This window comes from Barbus barbus (assembly GCF_936440315.1).
Source record: "Barbus barbus genome assembly, chromosome: 40".
Classification (NCBI taxonomy): Eukaryota; Metazoa; Chordata; class Actinopteri; order Cypriniformes; family Cyprinidae; genus Barbus; species Barbus barbus.
This window is the reverse complement of record NC_136718.1, coordinates 11933730-11956506: the sequence shown is the minus strand read 5'-3', so window position 1 is coordinate 11956506 and position 22777 is coordinate 11933730. Positions and strand designations below refer to the sequence as shown.

Genomic DNA, 22777 nt, shown 5'->3' with positions numbered 1-22777 from the left:
GGTGGAGGTAATGCACTTATAAGTCTGCTGACAGACTGCAACGGTTTGAGTTAAATGTCTTTGTTTGTGTTCTACTAAAGAAACAAAGTCACCTAAATCTTGGATGCCCTTGGGGTAAGCAGATAAGCATCACATTTTAATTTTTGGCTGAACTATCCCTTTAATTTAATAATACATGCCTGTACTGTCACTTTTTATCAGTTTAATTCATCGCTGTAATTCCTTGCTGAATAAAAGTAATTTCTTTTAAAGAATAAATGTTACTGACCCCAAAATTTTGAATGGTAGTGTAAATAATTTTCACAAAAAAAAAAAAAAGCATATTGTAATTGTTTTTCATCCTTTGCTCATATCATCATAGTAACAATAAAATCTATACAAAAGTCATATTAAAAAAAGCAAAAATAAATGATGAAGGCATGAAAGAAGTATCCCTGACAGATTAAATGTGACCTTAATATAACAAAATTAAAGCTGAAATCTGTTAACCCAAGATTGGAAAAACAGTATGAATAATTTTATTGTCTTTCTCTCTTTTTGTTCCTCAGCTCTTTGTGAATGAGTACGAGGAGGTTCCCTTTGAGGCCATCACGTATCTGACTGGAGAGTGTAACTACGGAGGACGTGTAACAGATGACTGGGACCGCCGCCTCCTCATGACTATCCTCGCTGACTTCTACAATAAAGACATAATCGACCACCCACGCCACTCCTTCTCCCCCAGTGGCAATTATCACGCACCTCCAAAGTCCATCTATGAAGACTATGTGGAGTTTATCAGGGTACGACTTTATTGTACAGTAGCTGCTGACCTTGTTCTAAATTCAAACTCTGATGAAATAACTCAATACAACACACTACATATGCTCCACAGAACCTACCTTCTACCCAGCATCCCGAGGTGTTTGGCATGCATGAGAACGTGGACATCTCCAAAGACCTTCAACAGACAAAACTACTATTTGATTCCCTCATCTTGACCCAGGGTGGGGGCTCAGGAGGGGGCGGCTCTGGCGGGGATACCACTCTACTTGACATTGCAAATGACATCCTGTCTAAAGTAAGATTATAAATAGTTATTGGGATAAAAAGGTATTTTGTACATATGCTAGTGATTTATTGACATTCTGATTTTGGCCATGCAGCTTCCAGGTAACTTTGACATTGAGTCTGCCCTTGTCAAGTTTCCTGTGTGTTATGAGGAAAGCATGAATACGGTGCTCGTGCAGGAGATGCAGCGGTACAACAAGTGAGTCCTCAGAGCTCATTTTAGATCCAGAATGTCTACAGAAACAATTCCACATATGGTGTTTATTCTGTAATCTCTGTGTACTTTCCTCTTTCAGTTTGAGCAGCACTATACGTGTGAGTCTGCAGAACCTGATAAAGGCCATTAAGGGGCTGGTGGTGATGGATGCAGAGCTAGAGGCTGTAGCTGGCAATCTGCTGGTGGGGAAAGTGCCAGAAAAGTGGGCCAAATGCTCCTATCCTAGTCTCAAGCCATTGGGCAGCTATGTCAATGACTTCTTAGCCAGACTCAAATTTCTGCAGGTCAGTGGTCACACAAACAATGGGGTCTAAAAGTATCAGCTAGTGAAAATTATTTTATTTAGCATTTTTAAAACGCAATATATATTTTCAATGCATGTTATGATTAACATTTTTATAAAACATTTGCGTGAAATTTTCATTTGTGTCACAAATTTGCTAATAGTGCAGAATTTTATTTTTTTATATTTTAAAATATTTTGGTCCGTAAGCTTTTTTTGAAAGACATTAATAGTTTTAGGCAGCAAGGATGCATTAATCAAAAGTGACAGTAAAGACATTTATAATGTTACAAAAATATTCATATTTTAAATAAATGCTGTTCTTATGGACGTTGTATTTATAAAAGTATTCTAAAAAATGTATCATAGTTTCCACAAAAATATTAAGCAGCGCAACTTGAACATCAAATCAGCATATTATTAGAATGATTTCTGAAGGATCATGTGACACTGAGGATTCAGCTCTACAAGAATAGATGACAATATATTTTATTTTTTTATTAATTAGTGTCTCTCTGTGTCATATTCTTTTTCTAGGAGTGGTATGACACGCAGAAGCCCCATGTATTCTGGTTGTCTGGGTTTTTCTTCACTCAGGCTTTCATAACAGGTGCCTTGCAGAATTACGCTAGGAAGTACTCCATCCCTATTGACCTGCTTGGCTTTAATTATGAGGTATCCTCTGCTGCAGCTGTTCTACGGCTCAGAGTAATTTTATTAGATGAAAAAGAGATTATTTGAGAGCTACAAATTGTTCTTTATTACTTTAGGTTCTGCCATTTGACACCTCCGACTCATCTCCTGAAGATGGAGTCTACATTCATGGCCTTTTCTTGGATGGAGCTCGGTGGGATAGAAAAAGGCAAGAATACCTTCCAGGGCAGGAAGACACTGGAAATAATATAATCATTTCTAAGCAATAATTTTTTTTCATTAATGATGTTCTTCCTTGCAGTGGAGTGTTGGCCGAACAGTATCCCAAAATGTTATTTGATGCAGTCCCTATCCTCTGGATCAAACCAAGTAATGTTATGTCATGATTATAATTTATGTTCATATTCATCATATCATGCGTTTGTAGTTACTTTGCTCAGCAACCTCTCCAAACCTGTCTTTAGCGGACAAGAGGAGCATGGATCAGCCCCAGAGCATCTATGTGTGTCCCCTCTACAAGACCAGTGAGCGTAAAGGAACACTGTCCACCACTGGCCATTCAACCAACTTTGTCATCAGCATGATGCTCCCTACCAGCAAGCGTCCTCAGCACTGGATCAAGAGAGGGGTGGCTTTACTCTGTCAGCTAGATGATTGACACCAAACCCCTCTGACTTTGAACCAGCACTTTATTTGCTGCTTAGATTCCATTAAAAATAGTATCTCTGCAACTGATTTTTAATATCTTTTGACAAACACCATCATATTTCTGTTTGACTGTTCTCTTTAAATGTCATTGTGTTTTTTTTTTTTTATGACAACGGATGATCAATTCTGCATGGGTGATGGTAGTGGTGAAGCATCAGGTACCTCCAGAATATTTAATTAGATTTTTTTATACAAGAGATCCAGACAGGTGAAAAATATTTTTCAGTGTAAAACTTGATCTACAGAGCACTTTCAGTTAAGTAACATTAATATACTTGTTGTAATGTTTTTTGTAAAAAACAAATCAGTAGAGAAACCTGCTATACACACAAAACATTTATTCAGTCCTCATTATACAGTCTATATTATATTTACTATAACACTTTCTATTCAGGGTGAGATTGTTATGTATTTTTGTGCATCATGGGATGTTTTTGTAGCTCAAAAGGGCATTTTTTTGCTTAGCAACAAATTTTCCTACATTACTGTTCATCACAACAAAAAAATATTGAGAATATATTCTTGCTTTTAAGTACAAAGGAATATTCTTCTGTTTTTTTCGGTGATTTAATAATTCATGCATCAGTGTTAATGTGTATCTCTGCTGGGGTAGATTTATTTAATCAATGCACAGCTTCCTGTTTATCTGAGAGTGTGTGGTTTGTACTGTCCACTGTGAATTTAAAGACGTGTGGTTACCGTTTAGTTCAAACAGACATCTGAATACAAGAGAAAGTGCGGCTCATTGCAAGTGTTCCTAAGAACACAAATGCTAAGAACATTAACTCAGGTCAGCTGTCTGGTGGGGTAGAATTGCAAGACTGACTGTCACGCAGTGGGTCAAAGCCAGGCGTTGGTTGGCTGGCCCAGGCCCCATGAGCATGTATTTTTAACCATGCACAGATATAAATAGTTTAAAGAGTGTAAAGCGACCAAAAACACGGCACAGATACAACTGCCACGACTGTTTTCAACATTTCCCGTTGCCTCAGGTAGAAGGAACATTTGCCTTTGAATTAAGCATATGTAAACAGATTATTCCTCCTGGAAAATCTCTGCAGAAATAGATTGCATGGGATGTGTTGCATGTTTACAAAACATTCTTAAATGTTTAAAAAGTCATTTAAAGGATGAAGTTACCAAAGCTTCTAATTATAATATTAGGCTCTTTTTACATTCATGAATTTGACAATTTAATGTAACAACTACAGAGTTTTGAGTGTTGGTTACATCCTTTTGTAATTCAAGCCAGCTCAGTAGAAACTAGAGCAGATATTTTCAGCTTTGGCTATTGGAAACCAAAGCTTGTATGCATATACAATACAGTCTGTTGCAGAAAAAACCCTTATAACATTGACTTCAGGAGTCAAACTGATGCTAGTCAGTGTATGTTTTCCTACATTTGACTAGCCTGTTTATTGTGATCCTATACTAGGTTGGCAAATCCTAAAATGTGAAATGTGAAAAAAGTGACTTTAGTTATTAGTATCTTTATCCACATTTATATCCTGTAGTTAAGGTTTCTTAAACCTTACGGATACTTTTAGATACTGATAACTAAAGTCACTTTTTTCACATTGTAAAGACAGAAAATGCCATTTGCTGGTAAATATTGTGGTTCTGATTGCCAAATTAGAGTTTATTAGTGAAATATGGAGGAAGTGTATGAGGCTGCGGAGGATGACTGGGATGATGATGAAGATGAGGCCACTCAGTACATGATTGAACAGAGTCTATTGGAGCACAGTAAACATGCTGATTCAGCTACCAGGTACAGTTAAATCCACACTTTTATTACTGCACTAATAGCGTGTGTCTTATGATCTAACATTTTGTTTTGATGTCCCTCAGCAGTGATCCATTAGACTGCATCGACCATGAGGAAATTTTCACTGCTATACAAGCTGGTAAGAGCTAAATCCTTCAAAAATGTTCATCAGCATTTTCAGTAAGTGCTGTAGAAGATCTGGAGTCTTCGTGATGCTCACTACATGTGTGGTGTCAGGTAATGAGGATGCTCTGAAGGTCCTGGTGCAGCATAAGGAGGCTTTGTCTAATGCAGACAGCAAGGGCTGGATTCCTTTGCATGAGGCAGCGGTGCAACACAAGAGGAACATTCTGGAGATCACTTATGCAGGTCCAAGAGATAGCATAAAGTATCTATGGAAGCTTATTTCCTCGGAAAAAAGTCAGAATTGCGAGTGAGATGTTGCAAGGGAAAAAAGGGAGAATTCTGTACGGTGGGACTAAAAAGTCGCAATTACCTATTTTTATTTTTCATTCAGTGGCAGAAAAAAAGTTAGATGAAAACATAATTTCATGAAAGTCAGAATTGCGAGAGCTTAACTTATAATTCCAAGACAAAAATTCTGAATTGTGAGATGTCTAAGAGTTTAGAGTACAAAATCAGAATTGCAAGTTGTAAACTCTAAATTCCAAGAAACAAAAGTCAGAATTTTGAGATGTGGATTCAGAATTAAAGTCAAAATTGCGATATATAAACTCAGAATTGTGTGAAAAAAAAGTCTGAATTGTGAGATAAAAAACTCACAGTTGTGAGTGGTCGCAGTTACTTTTTTAATATTTTTATTTATCTGTGGAAATAAGCTTCCATAATAGTTACCTCTCTAAACCCCCCAAAACATGTTAAATCATTCCTTAATGAGAATTCCTCATTCAGCATCTCGTCAGGGGTCAGGGCAATGCCGTACTCTGAGAGGGGAGACTCCGCTGTTTCTCGCCGTTGTCCACGGTCTTCGAGAGAATGCCACATTCCTGCTGCAGAACGGTTGTGACCCTGACTGTAAAAATGAGGATGATGATTCTGCATTGGTTGCAGGTGTGGAACGCATTGCTATTTTTAACATATAGAATGCTTAGTAAGCACACATTCCTCATTTAAGATTAGAACTGCAAGTCTCTCTCTCGCTCTCTCTTTTTTTTTGGACAAAGATTGAAGTGTATTGTTATTTCAATTCATGATAAATGACGTATTGCGCTTCAGTCTATACGGTGTTCCTTTAGTATTTGGTGAAGTTTAGCACCCGAGACAAGAAACTTGATCATTTAATAACACTGTTAAATGCAATTCTCAATATACATTTGCAGTTTTCATAATATTGTGATGCCTAAATTCACCTGTAGCATTTAAAGTAGAAGTTCTAAACCAGGGGTCAGAGGTCATGGTGGCCTTAGGATGACTTCAAATGTTAATTTAAATTGATTAGAATTATTTAAATGTTTTATTTTATTTTAAAATTTACATTTATTTACATTTAAAATTTACATATAAAGTTATATAACGGTCATATATTTAAGTTTTTTTGCTTAATTTTAAAAAAGTGTGATTTCTGTGTCTGGAAAAGGTATGTAAAATAACACGATCTTAAATCATAGTAGATATTTTTATAATAAATATACATTTTTTGTAGATACGCCAAGCTCTAAATATTTAATCAGATAGAAATTGTGAGTAAAATATTTTAAAAATCATTTGGAAAATAATGGGCCTTGTCAAAAAGGTTGAGAACCACTGATTTAAACAGACTGATTTTAATTTGTAGTGTTTTAGTTTTAAATTTTGTAGTCAAAATAGTGTAGAACTTAATAAAATTGATTCAACATTAAAATAATTATCTTATCAGTATTGGCCTGAATACATGAATTGCCTTTTTTCCAGCCATAAAGAATGACCAGTATGACCTGGCTCTGCTGCTTCTACGCTACAATGCCACAGTGGACCAAAAAGGAAGTCTTCAAAGAACCGCTTTGCATGAAGCATCTGTGCTTGGCTTGGATAACTTTGTATACCTACTCCTACAATCTGGCGCTGACCCAAATATCATTGACGTCTGTGAACATACTCCTTTAGAACTTGCAGCTCAAGCTGGACATTTTAACGTTGTAGAGATTCTGCTTCAGAAAGGTGATTTTGCAATCTATCTGTCTGTCTATCTAATCTATATCTGTCTGTCTGTCTATAATGGTCTGTTTGGCATTGATCACTTGTCATAACATTTAATGACCCACTCATCTTCAGGGGCCAGTGTGTGGTCCAAGCCTCATTCTCTTGGTTCAGCCTCAGTTTTATTCGACGCTGCGGCTTCTGGAAACCCCGATATCATTTCACTGCTGCTGGAGTATGGAGCCGATCCCAACGTTCCCACCCACACTGGCCATCTCCCCATCCACCGTGCAGCGTACCGTGGACATCTACTGTGAGTACCACCCTGCTGATGGGTTGATCAATGTAGTGTCTACGCAAAAAAAAACTCTTTGTCTTTCATAGAGTGCTGGAGCAGCTGATCCCTGTGACTAAGAAAGAGGTGATCAAAGAGAGCGGCATGAGCCCGTTACACTCTGCCGCTGCAGGCGGTCACTCTCAGTGTCTGGATCTGCTCCTGAGCTCCGGGTTTGACCCAAACTTCATGCTACACCCCAGAGTGCGCAGGAACTATGAGGACGAACGCAGGTCGGCGCTGTTCTTCGCTGTGTCGAATAACGACGTCCAGTCAGCGAGGCTGCTTCTGGAGGGCGGGGCCATGCCCAATCAAGACCCTGTCAACTGCCTGCAGGTGGCCATGCGACTGGGCAACTACGAGCTAATCAACACTCTGCTCCGCTACGGTGCCAATGTGAACTACTACTCCCGTGTCAACACCACCCACTTCCCCTCTGCCCTTCAGTACGCACTTAAGGATGAAGTGATGCTACGTATGCTGCTCAATAATGGCTATGATGTGCAGCGCTGCTTTGACTGCCCGTATGGACAGGCCTCACATGTGCCCGTGGGTTATGAGGGCTGGAGCACTTCTGTCATCAAAGATGATGTGGTAAGACCAGTTACTGCTCATTTTTCAGAGTTAAGGGGTATGATCTGATCTTGTTAAAGGAATCATGTACCCAGAATTGAAAATGAAAATTCACTGACCTTAATGTGATTCACCCTCATGAATGAGGGCGTCATAATGATAATAAATGTTTCTTGAGCATCAAATCAGCATATTAGGATGATTTCTGAAGGATCATGTGACACTGAAGATTGGAGTAATGGCTGCTGAAAAATTCAGCTTTGCCATTACAGGAATAAATTACATTTGAAAATATATTATGGAATTGTAATAATATTCCACAGTATTACTCTTTTTACTGTAGTTTTTATCAAATAAAGTGAGCACAAGAGACTTCTTTCAAAAGCATTAAAAACTCTTTTGAATGATAGTGTATAACTTTGTCTACAAAATACAAAAGCACATATTTTGAAGAACATGTAGGTCCAAACAGAAATCCCATTCCCATTGACTTAAAAAAAAAAAAAAACTTTTGTGATGAAAGAAAGGCAAACAGGTTTGGAACAACATGAGGGTGAATCAATGATGACAGAAGTTTCATCTTTGGGTGAACTGTTTCTTTAAGGTACCTACCGAAAGTCTAAACGTATTTTTTGTGTGTGCAGTTCTGTGAGGTGATCACTGTGTACTGGCTCAAGCACATCTCAGCCCAAGTAGTGAGAATCATGTTGGATTACGTTGATCATGTGACTCTCTGCTCCAAACTGAAGAGTGTTCTGGTTGAACAAAAACAGTGGCCAGAAATATGTAAGATACAAGGTGAGTCTCAAGTCGCATCTTGGGAGCATGTTCTTTATTCTGTTCATGTTTATCTTTAGTGAGATCCAGACAAACTTGATTGTCAAACTTGAAATTCTCAGTAGACCTAATGCATAGTTCCTACATGTGCTGTGTTATACTTGTCGTAAGTGATCATGTACTTAAATTAAAATGCAGCACATTCCAGAATGTATTTATGCATGTTCTCTGCTCATCAGAAAATGCTCGAAGCCTGAAGCATCTCTGCAGACTGAAGATCCGTGACCGTTTGGGTCGCTTGCGTCTGAGGGCTCCAGTTTTTATCAGTTTCCTGCCTCTGCCCACCAGTCTCAAAGACTATATTCGCTTCAAAGAGTATGATACTTACAGCAGAGGAAGTATGACAGAAGAGTAAAACCAGATTGATAAATCTAAGAGAAGCTGCTATAACAAACCTTTATAAATGTATACTTTTTATTAAAAAGCCTTGTGAAATATTCATTTGTGTATAAAAATAATATACACAGTGTTGAAAATCTGTGATTCAATGGCTACCAGCAACCGTTTGGTTACACACATTCATCATCAAACTATCTTTTCTTGTGTGTTCAACAGAATAAAGAAACTCGTACAGGTTTGGAACAACTTGAGGGTGACTAAATGATGACAGATTTTTCCTTTTTGGTAAACTATCTCTGGAAAGACATAGTTTAGGATTCTGGCTAATTCAAAACTTGAAGCAAAACTATTTGTACAAACGGTCAGATGTTCTTCCACTGAAGCCCAAGATGCTCTCAAATCACGCTGAAGAACATGATTGCAAGGTTTCACACAAACTTGTGGAGTTCAGTGCCGCTGCCACTATATAGGCTACATAACCTTTTGTAGTATATTAGTATGCTAATAATATTGCTACAATAAAAAAAGGGGGGAGGGGGGTTCAGAATAGAAGCATTTTCACTAGTAGACCCCTATGTACGTGAGTTGTGAGAATATGTTATTTGAATAATGCGTGTTTATGTAAACTATGTCTATTTTTTTTTGTTTCGAAATTCGTGAAATGACCTAGCTGAGCATAAAGGGCTCGTGATGATTCAGGGAGTGACTTTCCCCAAACTAAGAGTTATTGTCTGACAGCTCGACCATTCGTTCTTGGCACCGTTTCTCTAGAGTTTCTCTCACGCGCCAGCGATCAGAGGAGCTCACCGTCAGGACGTCTAGACGCCGCGCAGTTCGCAGTAGCGCCACCGGGGGGCGTCAGGCCGCGTGAATGTAAACAGACGCCAGAGTTTTGCAGTGGTGGGGAAGGTATACGTCACATGCATAATGGCGGAGGCTGGTTGAGAAGGAGAATTACTCCGTAAAGCGGCACTGAAACCAACTTCATCGCCAGCTGACGAGGGGACCGCTGGTCCGAAAAATGGCTAGCAATTTCAGCCAGGAGAGAAAAATCGACAAGGAGAGCAGCAAAGCCGGCGGCCTAACCTTGGAGGATGGCGATAGCAAGAAACAATTGTTGTCAGCCTCTAGCACGGCCACATCCAAGCAAAATGGCGATCAAGCTGGATGTGAAGACGAGCAAATGTCTGAACAAGATGCTCCTGAGCGACGGAAGGCAGGGCTGTCGGACCTAAAAAACTGCGGCGGTTCGCCCTCGACACTACCGCGGTCCACCGAGGAGCTGCCAAGGAGGAATTTTCAGATTCCGAGGAAAATCAAGGAGCGGAAAGGTTGTGTGTCCCATTGCTACCACCACTACTATGTTACTGCCATTCCCGAAATGCACTGTTTCTGTTTCACAGCCTGCAAGTTCGCTAAAAGCTCGCTGCTTACCGCCTCGGGTCAAATTAATTAGGCGGTATTGATAAGTAAATGGGGGATCTATATAACGCACCGAAATGTTTGCACTACTGCTATTAAAGGAATTTTAACTAGTGCACTGCTCGGAGCTGCAGGAAATAAAGTCGTGCGCTCTCGTGCAACTCGGACAGCACGTGAGGATCCGGTTCGTTTCACGCGCCCGCGCGAGTCGTTTAACGCGAACCTCGTAGACACGCTGCACGGTTGTAAAGCTCACGGAGGCCGGTGTCACACTCCTCCTCCCACACCATACAGTGCTGCCACCCCACATGACACACTTCTTCCCTCCTCATCAATGGCAGCAGTGTGATTCAGTTGACCACTGCATTTCTCCCAACGGTTAGAAACACCTGTCAGTCCTGTACAACCAGCCTTATTAGGACGCACACCGCCATTCTTTCCCGTATTACGTCCTTCTAGCGCAGAAGAAATAAAGAAATTAAATATTTTAAGCAGAAGAGCGCTGCTTGAATGAAATCGAAAGTGTGCTGGACCGGGAGGTGTTTGTAGTAGCTTTCACTTTGGCATTAGTGCACGTTTTTTCTGTTTGTTGGTGCTCTATATCATGTTTTATCGAGCAAGACGCTAAATTGTTTTCTAAACAGCACTTTAAACTCCAATTGATGTATTTTTTAAATGTTTTTATTAGTCAATCGACAAAGCCAGTTTGTTTGGCTCTCATAGGCGTTAATTGAGCGATTAATGCTAGTTCCAAAATATTCGATGGTTTTGCTAATTGATTATGAACTTTCTGATTTGTTTTATCGGATGTTTAGTAATTATTGTGAAATGTTATTTTTAATTTCAGCAGGTTTGTGTGTCATTTTGGCAGGGTTATTTTGTGTAAATTTCAACAACACCGTCAGGTATTGAAAAACCCATTTAATGCACTGAACTGCAAGATGTATCGCATTTTGCAAAGTGTCTTGTCAGGTTATGTATGACTATGCATTTGAATTAAAATAAAACCGCCAATTTTTTCCCTTATGCACTTGACAGTTTCTTGTTTGAATGCGTTGATATCTATTTAACTCGTGTGTTGTCCTTTAGGTCTCCTTCAACACTTGTCTCCAGATTCCAGAGAGTTTGAGGAAGTTGTGAAGCTTCTGTCCACGTGCTACCTGGACGCCACCTCCCGAGGGACTTTCACCTACACCAAAGCGTCTCTCGTTCACAACGAGCTCTTGGAGAAAGAGGTGAGCGCTGAGTGAAGTTAATTAGTTGATGAACAGCATTTTTGCTTGCTTGTAAAGGACTAGATAATTGGAAATGTCCTCGGGCCACTTGAGGGCTGTTTTCAGTGAATCAAATAATGATATGGTATGGTTTATGTATTTTTTATAGTTCATCGAGAAGAAAAGGGAACTGAAGCAGAATGGCAGGACAGAGGCAGAACTCGCAGAATCCTATGCTTTTCTGCTGCCTGAGAGGAATAAGGTGAGGCTGTGTTAGTTTTGTTTCAAGTGTCTGATTTGTTAAGTGTCTGTAACCTTAGAGTTCATTCAAAAATTCTGTCATTTATTCACCCTCAAGTTGTTCCAAACCTGTATCAGTTGAACACAAAAGAAGATATTTTGAAGAATGTGGGTAACCAAACTGTTGCTGGTAGCCATTGGCTTCCATAGTATTTTTTCCAGTCTTTGGAAGTGAATGGCGACCAGCAACTGTTCCATACCAACATTCTTCAGAATATCTTCTTTTGTGTTCAACAGAAGAATAAAAGTCATGCAGTTTTGAAACATGAGGCTGAGTAAATGACACATTATTCATTTTTGAGTGAATTATCATATTTTATATTGAGTCATTATAAAAAGTTTATAAGGTATTTACTACATAACCGCCACAGTAATTACACTTTTATCTGTACTTTTGAATCAAATATAGCAGTGCAAGCATTGTTCTGATTTAAACTGATCATATTATACATCTTTATGAGACTGTGGCTCCCTCTCTGAAATTTAACTTTCAGTTTAGATTTAACAGCTAGATGATGCAATGTCTCGTCGTCTTGTCTAATTATTTATCAGGACATACAGTGTAACATGTAAATGGAAATGTGAGATTAATAATTCTGTAAGCCAGCAATTTGAAAAGGTTTTAAATGGCATCTTTTAGTGATAGTCTTGGTCAAAAGCACGACTGTATTCAAAGTAATATCTGCTCGTGTTTACCAGGTTCACTGGATCTGCGAAAAAGGTCTTTCTGTGGGACATTCGCGGATCAACAATCTGGGAAGCCCTGTCAAAGGTAAGTGCTTCTGAAGAGGCTGTTTATATCTGTTTGGCCGTAATCATTTGCTTAGGAGGGGAGTCCTGGGAGGACTCTGGTCACTTGATCTTGTGGTTTGGAGTAGTTGAATTGGTCAGGGCCAAAAAGACCGCTGCTCCACAATTTCTTGTGATCGCTAGGCCAAGTAAATGTTAATGACCCAAACACGTTACAGACATTCATTTTTGCATGGATAAACATTTTGTAAAGTAACATCTGTTTTTTATTTTAGTCACCCCTATTACTACTTTCTATTTTCAGAGCATGTTTGAGGTTTTGGAAGTAACAATGTACATTTTGTTCTTGGCTGAGTGATCAGCAAATTTCTGATTCATGATTATCTTTGTATGGTTTAGTGAAGCAGCTGCTGTGTTTTTACAAAACTAGCATCTAGTGAATGTGACTAGGGTTGCTTTAACTGGTGAAACGAAATAGTTTCTGCAAATATTTAATCTCAGTAAACACAGTATGCTCTGTGCAGAGACTCAGCATTCCAAATGGATTGTGGCTCTTAGGAATGTCGCCCCAAGTAACTCTCATATCCTCTTTTTTTTTATTTTTTTTTTATAGGGGTTTACCTCTCAAAATACTCAGATTTGTTACAAATGAATCCATTTGAAGTGGGTGCTGCTGGAGACATCATAATATTTAAAATCATGAAGGTAAGTTATTGACAGAGTCTAACATTTACACGTCAAAGTTGACTTTGAGGGAGTGCTTTATATTTAAAACGCATAATTTCACTATGGTTTCAAAAACAGTAGTGACCTTTTGTCTTATTTTGCAGGGTAAAGTGAAGACAATATTTGACAACATGCCCAAAAACAATCTTGAGCCGACACTTAAATATGACAGCCATGTTTTCAAAAATGCCAGCAAAGTTACCTCATTATTGTCCTATAGGGCCTTTGAGCACACTCAGGTAAGTGTTTCATTTTTGTTTTGTTTTGTATTATTTGTTCAGATAGATGACCTGTTATTTCCCTCTGTGCTTTATTCCAGCAATACTTCTATGAATTTGCATTTGAGGAGCTAAGGTCAAGGCCCAGGCATGTGTTGCCATATGCGGTTGTGTCTTTTCAGTACAAAGGCAAAGAGTCAGCCACGGCCACACACAGGTATGAACAAGATCACTGATGGCGTGCATAGAAAACGTATTACAATCTGTTGTGGTTTTATTAAAATTTTGAACGGTTTGTTTCCTCTTTTAGTAGATTAAACAGCACGTTATTTGAAGGGCAAAGAGGTATGACTTGTTTTTCCTCATAGCAGTCTAATAAAATGATCAGTTTGGTATTTTATTCAACTTATTGTGTTATTACTTCATTTGTTGCTTTAGTTCGGCGAAGATATACGGTTTGGAGTGGCTCGTTGGTGAATAAGGGAGAAGAGGTCTATCAAGTTTACATTCGGTCTTCAAGTCTCCCTCACCTTCCACTTAAACTGTGAGTCTCCTTTCTTTTTACGAATAAAGTTTAACAAAAATGATGTGCATTGTTTTTAAATTGCTGTTCTTTTTTCTTTCGCAGCCCAGACAAGCTTGACATTAATACGGCTATGCATCTCGATCAAGTAAAGCGAAAGATCCCGCCCATTTTGCTGTCATGGGAAGCGTACAGTGGATCACGAGAGGGTAGGATGAGTACCGGTGATGCTTTTCAGCACAACATTTGATGAATTGGTATTGATATGATAATGTGATGTGGCATTTTTTTCAGCATTTAAGTGTGGGATGTACTGCAGCCTGTATGAGGTCATGGGGAGGAGTAAACAGGAAAACAGTCTGTCGGGACTGTTGCACCGGCTTGAGAGAGAAAGAATGGTGAGCTCATTCACAGCCTACTTTACGCTTTATTGAATTAATGTCCACAGCTTTACTCTAGCTGGGCATCACTGCCAACCCTCTCCCCTGTATAACATGTCTTCAGTCTGTTGATAGAATCTGTGTAACTGATCTGATATGCAGAATTTAAACTGCCTGTGTTTTATTATAGTCATGCTATAATTAAACTCTTCACTCTAGGTTTTGGTGAAGCCATTGATAGACAAAGGATTTCTCTTCCTCCTTTCCTCTTCTCAGTTGCACACTACTCCCGGTAGGTTTATGCACAGCTTTTAACTACAAATCTGACACTGACAGTGTGATTCTTGCATGGAATAACAGAGGCCGTCTGTTTTTTTTTCTTTAAAGAGCGACGAGGAAGAAATGACAGGGTTTTGCAGGCGCTTTTTGTATTTCAAGATCAAAGAATCACCTCGAAGTTGAGTAAGTGTCTCTCTTATGTTTATTTATTGTTAAGTTTCTTTGTATTTACTCTTCACTGATTTCTTCTTTTGTTTTTTTTTAGTTTTGAAGAACTCTGGAGTAGATGAGGATCCTCTTGTTCCATTAGAGCCTAAAGACCCAATAAGCCATCAGGTAGATAATTTTATACCCGCCCTTCATCACGGCCTATACAAGCTGCGTGCCAATCCACCCAAAGAGCTCGTGGTGGGACTGAAACATCAGGTGCTGGACTACCTCAACCAGAAAGAGCAAGGTGTCATACGGCCTTTCCACATAGTAGAGTACCGGCAAAATTTGGATGACCGGACTAACCAACACCAGGCACCTCGTCCTAAGAATATGGATGTGGCACTGAACTCTTACATATATGGTCCGGGACAGTTCCAGCTGCCAGTGGAAGCACTGCAGCAGGGTCTGATGGACAGCCAACAGGGGGCATCGTCTCCCCCAGCAGGTGCAGAAGAGTACAGTCCTGTCTCGGACTGGGGAGGGTCGGATAGACAGGCACCGGGTAGCAGCACAATTGGGGTTTCTCAGTCTAACGGCGGCGCTCAGAGGGCACAGGGAGAGTATGACAAAGAAAAGATGGAGAAATTGCTAAAGCTGATACAGTTACATAAGCGGACTTTGGGCAAGGAGGAGGGGAGCGGGCCCGAAAGAGAAGAGGACTGGGATGCTGCTGGCCTGAAGAGAAGGCTGGAGAGGGAAGGTCCTGGGGGCGTGAGCAAGTACCTTAGGACGGGTCTGCTGAATGGAGAGCCAGGAAGAGGTGAGTCTGCGCCGAACTAATGTTGAGGACGGTACAACATGATTCTGGAATCCCTGTATGTGAAGTTTGGAAAGGACTGGAAAAGTTAGGGAAATTTAAAAAAATTCTGATTAGGCTTTGCTTTAAAATTTTATTTAGACTTAAATTCATACTTTTTTTATTTTTTATTTTTTTTAATTTATTATATTTAATTTTTTTTATTTTATTTCATAACAAAGATGTTATGTAGGATAACAATCCTTATTTTCAAATGTTTATTTATTTGTTTTTATTTATTTACTTTTTTTCCAAAAGCCTAAAGTGTCAATTTTAAGAAAAAAACGTGATTATGTACAAAAAAAAGCATAATACAGCTTTAGAAAAATTTTAATTATTTGTAGACCTGCAAATTAATACTGATCTTTTATTTAGTGCTGTAAGTAAAGGTGAAAAGCGTAAGTTCCTGTACTAATATTCAGAAGCTAATGTGAAGTGTTCATTTGTCCCTAATGAGAGAGTAGGTGCTGTATCTACAATAGAGTGTGACTGCAGTTGCTTAGAGACATGAGATCCTTGTTGACATCTGTTTTCCCTTTCTCTTAGTGGTGATGGACAGCATGGGGCTGTGTGACACTGACCTGCGGGACCGCGTGACTCAGAGTCCCACCCTCCGGGACACACATGCCTTGCTTAAACTCTTCCTCAGCACGCTCAATAGGATGGCCCTAAGCTCTAACCCTGCCAGCAGCCAGCCTGCGATGCTCCCCAAAAACGCAGAGATACACGACCCCAGTGACTCAGCCGTCCACTGTGATCTTGACCTGCGTGGTAGGCGTGCTGATGAGGAGCAGGTTAACCAGGATTACTTGGAGGTGTGGACTGTTCCTCATGGTATAGCTAACGCTACACCCAATTGTTGTTTTTTCTAACCTGTAGTATGTGTGTTTAGGAGCAGATGGCCTGCAGCAAGAGCAGTATGGATGTGTACAGTCCCCCATCCAGTCTGGAGCAGCAGCCCCCCCGTCAAGCAGAAGCCTCACATCAGAGCCACCATCTCTGGGGAACGTCCACCAGAGGTCTGTCCTCACCTGCATGCTTGCAACGCAGACTTTTTTTTTTATTACTATTAACTTTAAAAAATAACAGACTTCTTGTTAATACACACTATTGTCCAAAAGTTTGGGGTGGTACATTTTTACAGTGTTTCTTAAAGATTTTGCTCTGGAAGGCTGCATTTATTAAATCAAAAACACAGTAAAACAGTAACATTATGAAATATTTTTATGATTTAAAATAACTTTTTTGTAGTATAATGTTTTAAAATGTCATTCATTCCTGTAATAGCAAAATATTTCCTTCAGAAATCATTCTAATACACTGTTTTGCTACTCAAGAAGAATTTATTATTAATATTATCATCAATGTTAAACAGCTGTCCTGCTTAATATTTTTGTAGAAACATCAAAGTTTTTGATGAATATAAAGCATTTATTTTAAACAGAAATCTTTTGTAACATTATAAATGTATTTACTGTCACTTTTGGTCAATTTAATACTTTGTTGCTGAATAAAAGTATTAATTTCTATAGAAATAACCCAAACTTCTAAACAGTAGTATAACATATAATCTAATCAAAGTTATTATTATAATGTAATGTGCTTACGTATGTTTAAAAATTTGTTTTAAATATGCAATGTCCAGTACGCTTGTACAGTACAGTACTGACATGTATAATTTTAGATAATAAATTGACCAAACTAATATACATATTCTTTTATTAGCTTTAGAGAGTGTTGGTGAACCTTGCTTGAGCGGAGGGGAGAAGCAGGTACACCCTACAAGGAAAGTAGACACTATCCTCGACAGTGAGTTCCAGAACCTCTGCACGGGGATGCAGAAACTGATGGAGGCCCAACATATAATTTACAACCCTCAGCCTCCTTTGCCGCGATGTGAGGATCAGGCTAAATGGTCAAGCTCTGCATTCTCACCTTTTGTATCCAAATATGTCTCATCGATGCCTGTGCAGAGCTACGTTAACACACTCTGTGAAAAGATGAACCGTTTGATCCGGGCTCCCAAGGCATCTGAACAACCTGTGGCTGTTGTGTCACCACCTGCTGTTGCCCCAGTGCCCACCCCCTTGCCACCTGCTCCGCCCCCTTCTGTCATGCAAGCTCCTGCCCGACCCACGCTGCCCTCACCTCCTGCTCATCCTCACACTAAAACATCATCTCCAGTGCCTAAGTCTCAGGCTTTGTCAAGCAAACCGCAAGCTACCCTTAAACCTCCTCCTTCAGGCAAGCATCGCCTTGGTACTGTCAAAGAGGTCCACCTGTTTTCAGCAGAAAAATCAGTTGACCCCAAGAGTACAGATGTTGTGGAAAATCCTATGTGCTCCCCATCTGCTGGAAGTGCCAGTCAACCTCCAGTTGCTTCAGTCCCAGAGATTCCCTCAGAGTCTACTCATGCAGGAACCTCAAGCATTGTGGGAGGCAGCGTTATTGGGCAAATCAAGCCTGATGTTTTGTGCACACTGATGGAGATCATGCAGAAAAATGCAGTAAAGTTTTACATTCAAAGAGGAGATGAGGAGAGCGAACTCTGCACTGAGATCAAGGTCTGAAAGTATAAAGTGTCAGAATATTCAGTGTGTCCTGATACATTTGACCAACCTTTGAAACACCTTATCTTTAACCGCATTTGTTTGGTTTTACAGGAGTATTTACGAAGCCTTGGCAATATTGATGGCAACCCTCAGAATTATCTGGAGAGTAAAAGTCAGCAGAAGTTCATGATCATTATTCAGAATGAGGATATAGCCGCTCATGTACATAAGGTACATAATAACTCACCACTTTTAACTTTAAACTGTTTTTTTAACTAGTTAATTAGTTGCACAAAGCAAACTGAGAAGCATCTGTTTTAAGGCATTGTTCCCTCTATTCTCTATTTAGATTCCAGCACTGGTGTCTCTGAAGAAATTGCCCACAGTTTACTTTGCTGGAGTGGACAGCCTGGATGATGTGAAAAATCGCACTTACAATGAGCTTTTCGTGTCTGGAGGACTCATTGTGTCGGATGAGCTCATTCTCAACCCTGACAATATAACACAAGGTGAGAACTAAAGGTAGATTGTAGAGGGGTTTACAAAATCAGACACCAGCTTGTAGAAAGGATTCCCTCTTCGAGTGTGAACGTGTATTATTGTATTGTTTCCTTTAAAGTCTGCATGAATTGGAAATTCACTCTAATTTCTCAGTGCATCTTAATGATTTAGAGAATGATTCATCTATGCATGTATCTCTTTTTTTTGTTTGTTTTAAACGGATAATTATCAAACAAAACACAGTAGTTTGATCTTCCGATGAAATTACAGACCTCTCTGGAGATGTATATCTGCTTTAAACCACCCCTTTCTTGCAATTCAATTCATGCATTCAAAACTGCCTTGATTCGATCAACTGATGTCCAGAACCAACTCCCACCCTACATTTTGTTCAAATGTATTTTTTTGGATTCAAATTGTTACAATATGCAAGAAAAGATTGAGACTTAACACATTGACATTTATGATTACAGAGAAGCTACAGGCATTTCTCAAGTTCCTGGAGGAACAGGGCTCACCTTGGAAATGGAAGGTGCACTGTAAGACTCAGAAGAAGCTTAAAGAGCTCAGCAGGTTAGAGACAAATGGATTAATGTGTTTTGCCAATCCTGACAGACTCCTAGTCTCCACTATCTCACACATCCTCCCTTTCACAGGTTAAACACTGAGGCCCTGGATCTGTTGAACCTGCTGACAACCTACCAGAAGAAACACCTGGTGGAGTTTCTGCCTTATCACGAGTGTGACACTCCATCTAGGCAGGCTCCTGATTTGGATTGTCTGGTGAAGCTGCAAGCTCAGCACACACCGCTTCGACACCTTGTTTTCCTCACAGGTACGGGGAACAGGTCTAGTTGAAGTACTGGTGTATATGAATGTTGGTATGTGGACTTGTATATGTTAAGTTTAAGTCTCTTGGTGCTGTGTTCGTAAACAGAAAAGCACGATGAAACGTTCTCCCGGTTCTCCGGTAGTGGAGTCATCGTTGCAGGTATGAATGACATCATGAACAACTTCCAGAGTTTGATCAGTGTCCCGGAAGAAGTAGCAGTTGCTGCCCTACCTGAACCAGGTAAAAACAAAGTCCTTTACTTTTCCTGACAAAATTCCGAACGAAATTATAGATTTAAATTTTGACACTATCTTCTCTTTGACTGCTCAGTGGAGCCAGATGCGGTTCGAGATGAGGAGGACATGTCTATAGACTCTGAAGATGACATGGCCATTATCACAGAGACGTCCATTCAGACTGAAAATGACCTTCAGGAACCCCAGGCACCTCAGCCCCCTCCACCCCAGACCGATGGATTTCGTCCTCCCCTCCCTGACCAACCCTGTGTGGACCCCATTAGCGATCCACTTGTACCACCAAACCCCTCCGCCTACCCTACCCAAGGTTCTTTCTCCAATGATTATGCAGCTCTGAAGTCTGCCATTGCTCAATATAAAGCTGCCAGTCAGGAGAACACATCTAGGCCTGATGTAGAGGACACCCTGTCCAGTTTCGGTGTGAACCCCCACCAGAGCTACCTGTGTCCCAGCTCAGCACAGTGGAGCCCTTACTCTGGTTCTCCCGCATACCATATGTCCTCGGCATATTCGTCTCCAGTTAGCGTGGCCTCCAGGGGATCAGAGTACAGCCAAACTGCTGCTCCTCCTGGGACCCAAACTCCAACAAACACCTCTATCATACCTGTTGCTCAACCACTCACGGTTCCCCTTTCCCTCCCTCAGCCCCAGGTTAGCTCAGTGGAGGTGCCTTCTATTCCAGAATCAGCCACCGCTCTTCAGCCGCCTGGACAGTCCCAACCCGTTCCTGACAGCATGGGAGTGCCTGGGGTGGCAGTGGCAAGCACTGCCAATCGGTTAGGACTTGCTGGCTCTCAAACATGTAAGATAGGTGTAGAGCCTGCATCCACATCCACAGCTTCTTCCTCATCCTCTCTTCACACCACTTTTCCTTCCTACCCAGATACTACTCTTTTTCCAGCCCTCACTCCAATTCCCCCTGTTCCACCGCTTTTTGGCTGGGGTCCTACACCAGGAGCCCAGCAGAGTTATGCGGCTGGACAGAGTGGGGCAGGATTCTGTGCTCTACCTTCCACCCAAACTGAGGCCGCAAGACCCACGGATGGATCATGGGTGGGAGCCACTGAGAGCGAAACCGCTCGTGGACAAGAGGAAGAAGGTGCCCCTACTTCAGCAACTTCTAAAGTGGTCCAGCAGGAGGCCGGTGGAGAGAAAGGAGGTGCACTGGGTAGTTCAACCTCAGTCGGCCAAGGCAGCAGAACTCCAGTGAACTCTTCCTCTGAAAGTCAGGGTGGCAGTCAAGCCCCTCCCACCAGGGGTGGCACTGCCAGCAGAGGACTCTTACCCATCCCTGGAGCCGCAATGGGACCCTTGTGCCGAGGCGGACACAACAATAGCATGTACAATCCCAGAGGGGGACATCCTGATATGATGCGTGGTGGTTTCAGGGGTCGAGGAGTACCGCCACATCCCATGAGATCTAGACCGGGTCGGGGCCACATGAGAGGGGGCCCGTCCTGTAACTGGGGTTATCCCCCTGGGAGGGGAGGGGGTGGTCGGTCAGACTACTATTCGGACTACACCTATAACTAAATGCCGTAGGGATGCCCTATAGACTACTTGCATTAGGAATGTACATATTTAACATTAAGAGCACATCAAATCAAAATATCATCATCTGAAATAAAAAAAACAAACAAACAAAAAAATTTGAAATCTGGTTTTGTATGACTGAGATTGGTGACTCAGACATTGGCCAGATTTTCACTGTTTTCAGTAATGCTCTTCCTAAACAAGATGTTTGAAAAACCTTGTTCATACCACTATATTTATATTGCCAAGAAATGTAATTGCCTTTCAATGTTTAATTTTTGTCAATACTTTTTGTTCGGATTTTCAAAAAAAAAAAAATGGTTTGTGAACAAGGAGCAAAATGCAGACAATATTTTTTTAAAGAGAAAAAGTGAGTCATTCTTCATTTTAGCTGTTTTTGTTTTTTTTACATTCTTGGTTGTACAGATGTTCTATTAAAACAAGGTTGTATCAAACGTGATATTGTGTTCAGTATTAACTCGAAGTTGAGAATGTGTGAAGTCCTTGTATATGTACATAGTTATTTATGATGCTATATAAAAATGGTTACAGGTTTTCTTTTCCAATGAGGTTAATCAATGCCAAAGTTGTTTGTGTGCATTGGCAACATTCGACCTTATGGTTTTACAACCGGCCAGTAGAGGGCATCATTTCCTAATTGATTCTGCTGGCCTGATGCTGATGCAGTTTTCTAAAGGGGGTTATGTTTCTTGTCAAAAAAGAACGAATTAATGTGTTTAAATATATAATGAAGATTATGCATCTTGATTTCAAAACTGACTCTGATTTTGTCCTTTGTACATGACACATGAATATGGTAAGCTGAAGTTTTGTAGAAAATACCTCAAGGCATTTCACAAATGTTACTATTTACCAGATAAACAGCTATGTCTCTGAAAACAATGCGTAAGATTTTGTTCATAACACTATTTCTATATTTCAACCCAAGTGAACGTCAGATGTGATTGAGATGAGAGTTGCCTGTTGTTTGGTTCCAGCGTATGGGAGTTTCTGCATGCTTATCTCTGTTAATTGAAAATCTGGCGTTTTATTGCAGAAATGGCTGTTGAAACTGCAATGTTAAAAGTATTTTTAAAATATCTGGAATCTTTCACTATGTCCATTTAAACAACTGTTTTGCATGGTTTGCAAATGTGTATTATGCCGTTTTGCACAATTCTTTAGGTGGCTCACCAGTTTACATTCTCAAAACACATATCACCACCTGAGTTCAGTATAGGTTTGAAAGAAAGATAGGTCCAAAACACACCAGCAGCATAAGGGTGGGAGGGAAGAAAGATTAATGGATTAAGAAAAGGCTAAAAAAATAGTTTTGCCCCAAAGTGTAATCTGCTAAATCTGACTTTTGGTCATCTCATCTC

At 40.3% G+C, this 22777-nt stretch overlaps 3 protein-coding genes across 5 annotated transcripts in view; all 3 read left to right on the top strand.

Moving 5' to 3' along the window:
* Positions 1-3446, top strand: part of dnah12 (dynein, axonemal, heavy chain 12) — a gene marked incomplete at its 5' end in the record, with an annotated part of 31797 nt that extends 28351 nt beyond the window's left edge. Inside the window, 8 exons of the mRNA XM_079400312.1 lie at positions 549-782; positions 875-1060; positions 1146-1249; positions 1347-1551; positions 2088-2225; positions 2321-2412; positions 2506-2573; positions 2669-3446. Of these exons, the coding sequence (XP_079256438.1) occupies positions 549-782; positions 875-1060; positions 1146-1249; positions 1347-1551; positions 2088-2225; positions 2321-2412; positions 2506-2573; positions 2669-2862 (1221 nt within the window). The 3' untranslated portion in view covers positions 2863-3446. The remainder of the gene's footprint in view (positions 1-548; positions 783-874; positions 1061-1145; positions 1250-1346; positions 1552-2087; positions 2226-2320; positions 2413-2505; positions 2574-2668) is intronic.
* Positions 3447-4564: 1118 nt separating this feature from the next.
* LOC306860076 (dynein axonemal heavy chain 12-like) lies at positions 4565-8915 on the top strand (the record flags this gene model as incomplete). The annotated part of the gene is made up of 9 exons (XM_079401601.1): positions 4565-4683; positions 4764-4819; positions 4918-5049; positions 5593-5751; positions 6592-6837; positions 6952-7129; positions 7201-7744; positions 8368-8521; positions 8740-8915. The coding sequence occupies 9 exons, from the start codon at positions 4565-4567 to the stop codon at positions 8913-8915; spliced, it is 1764 nt and encodes a 587-aa protein (XP_079257727.1).
* Positions 8916-9741: 826 nt separating this feature from the next.
* Positions 9742-22291, top strand: LOC306859570 (protein TASOR-like). 3 transcript variants are annotated; one of them, XM_079400667.1, is made up of 24 exons: positions 9802-10230; positions 11411-11556; positions 11705-11797; positions 12535-12607; positions 13199-13290; positions 13416-13550; positions 13631-13746; positions 13840-13874; positions 13968-14073; positions 14158-14261; positions 14347-14450; positions 14652-14724; positions 14820-14894; positions 14977-15684; positions 16267-16535; positions 16613-16739; positions 17446-18284; positions 18384-18503; positions 18622-18781; positions 19247-19346; positions 19430-19608; positions 19711-19845; positions 19936-20664; positions 20746-22285. In XM_079400667.1, the coding sequence occupies exons 1-24, from the start codon at positions 9921-9923 to the stop codon at positions 21393-21395; spliced, it is 5478 nt and encodes a 1825-aa protein (XP_079256793.1). In that variant the 5' UTR covers positions 9802-9920; the 3' UTR covers positions 21396-22285. The 3 variants fall into 3 exon arrangements, with proteins under 3 accessions (XP_079256791.1, XP_079256793.1, XP_079256792.1); XM_079400665.1 differs by having other exon boundaries at positions 9742-10230; positions 19936-22291; XM_079400666.1 differs by having other exon boundaries at positions 13843-13874; positions 19936-22291.
* The last annotated feature ends 486 nt before the right edge of the window (positions 22292-22777 follow it).

What these genes read in the sequence shown, in the direction of transcription:
- LOC306859570 (XM_079400665.1), top strand. Translation starts at nt 9,921, where the DNA reads ATGGCTAGCAATTTCAGCCAGGAGAGAAAAATCGACAAGGAGAGCAGC. An exon ending in CCTCACCTTCCACTTAAACT is followed by an intron (nt 14,074 to 14,157) that starts GTGAGTCTCCTT and finishes TTTCTTTCGCAG; the next exon opens with CCCAGACAAGCTTGACATTA. An exon ending in AAGAATCACCTCGAAGTTGA is followed by an intron (nt 14,895 to 14,976) that starts GTAAGTGTCTCT and finishes GTTTTTTTTTAG; the next exon opens with TTTTGAAGAACTCTGGAGTA.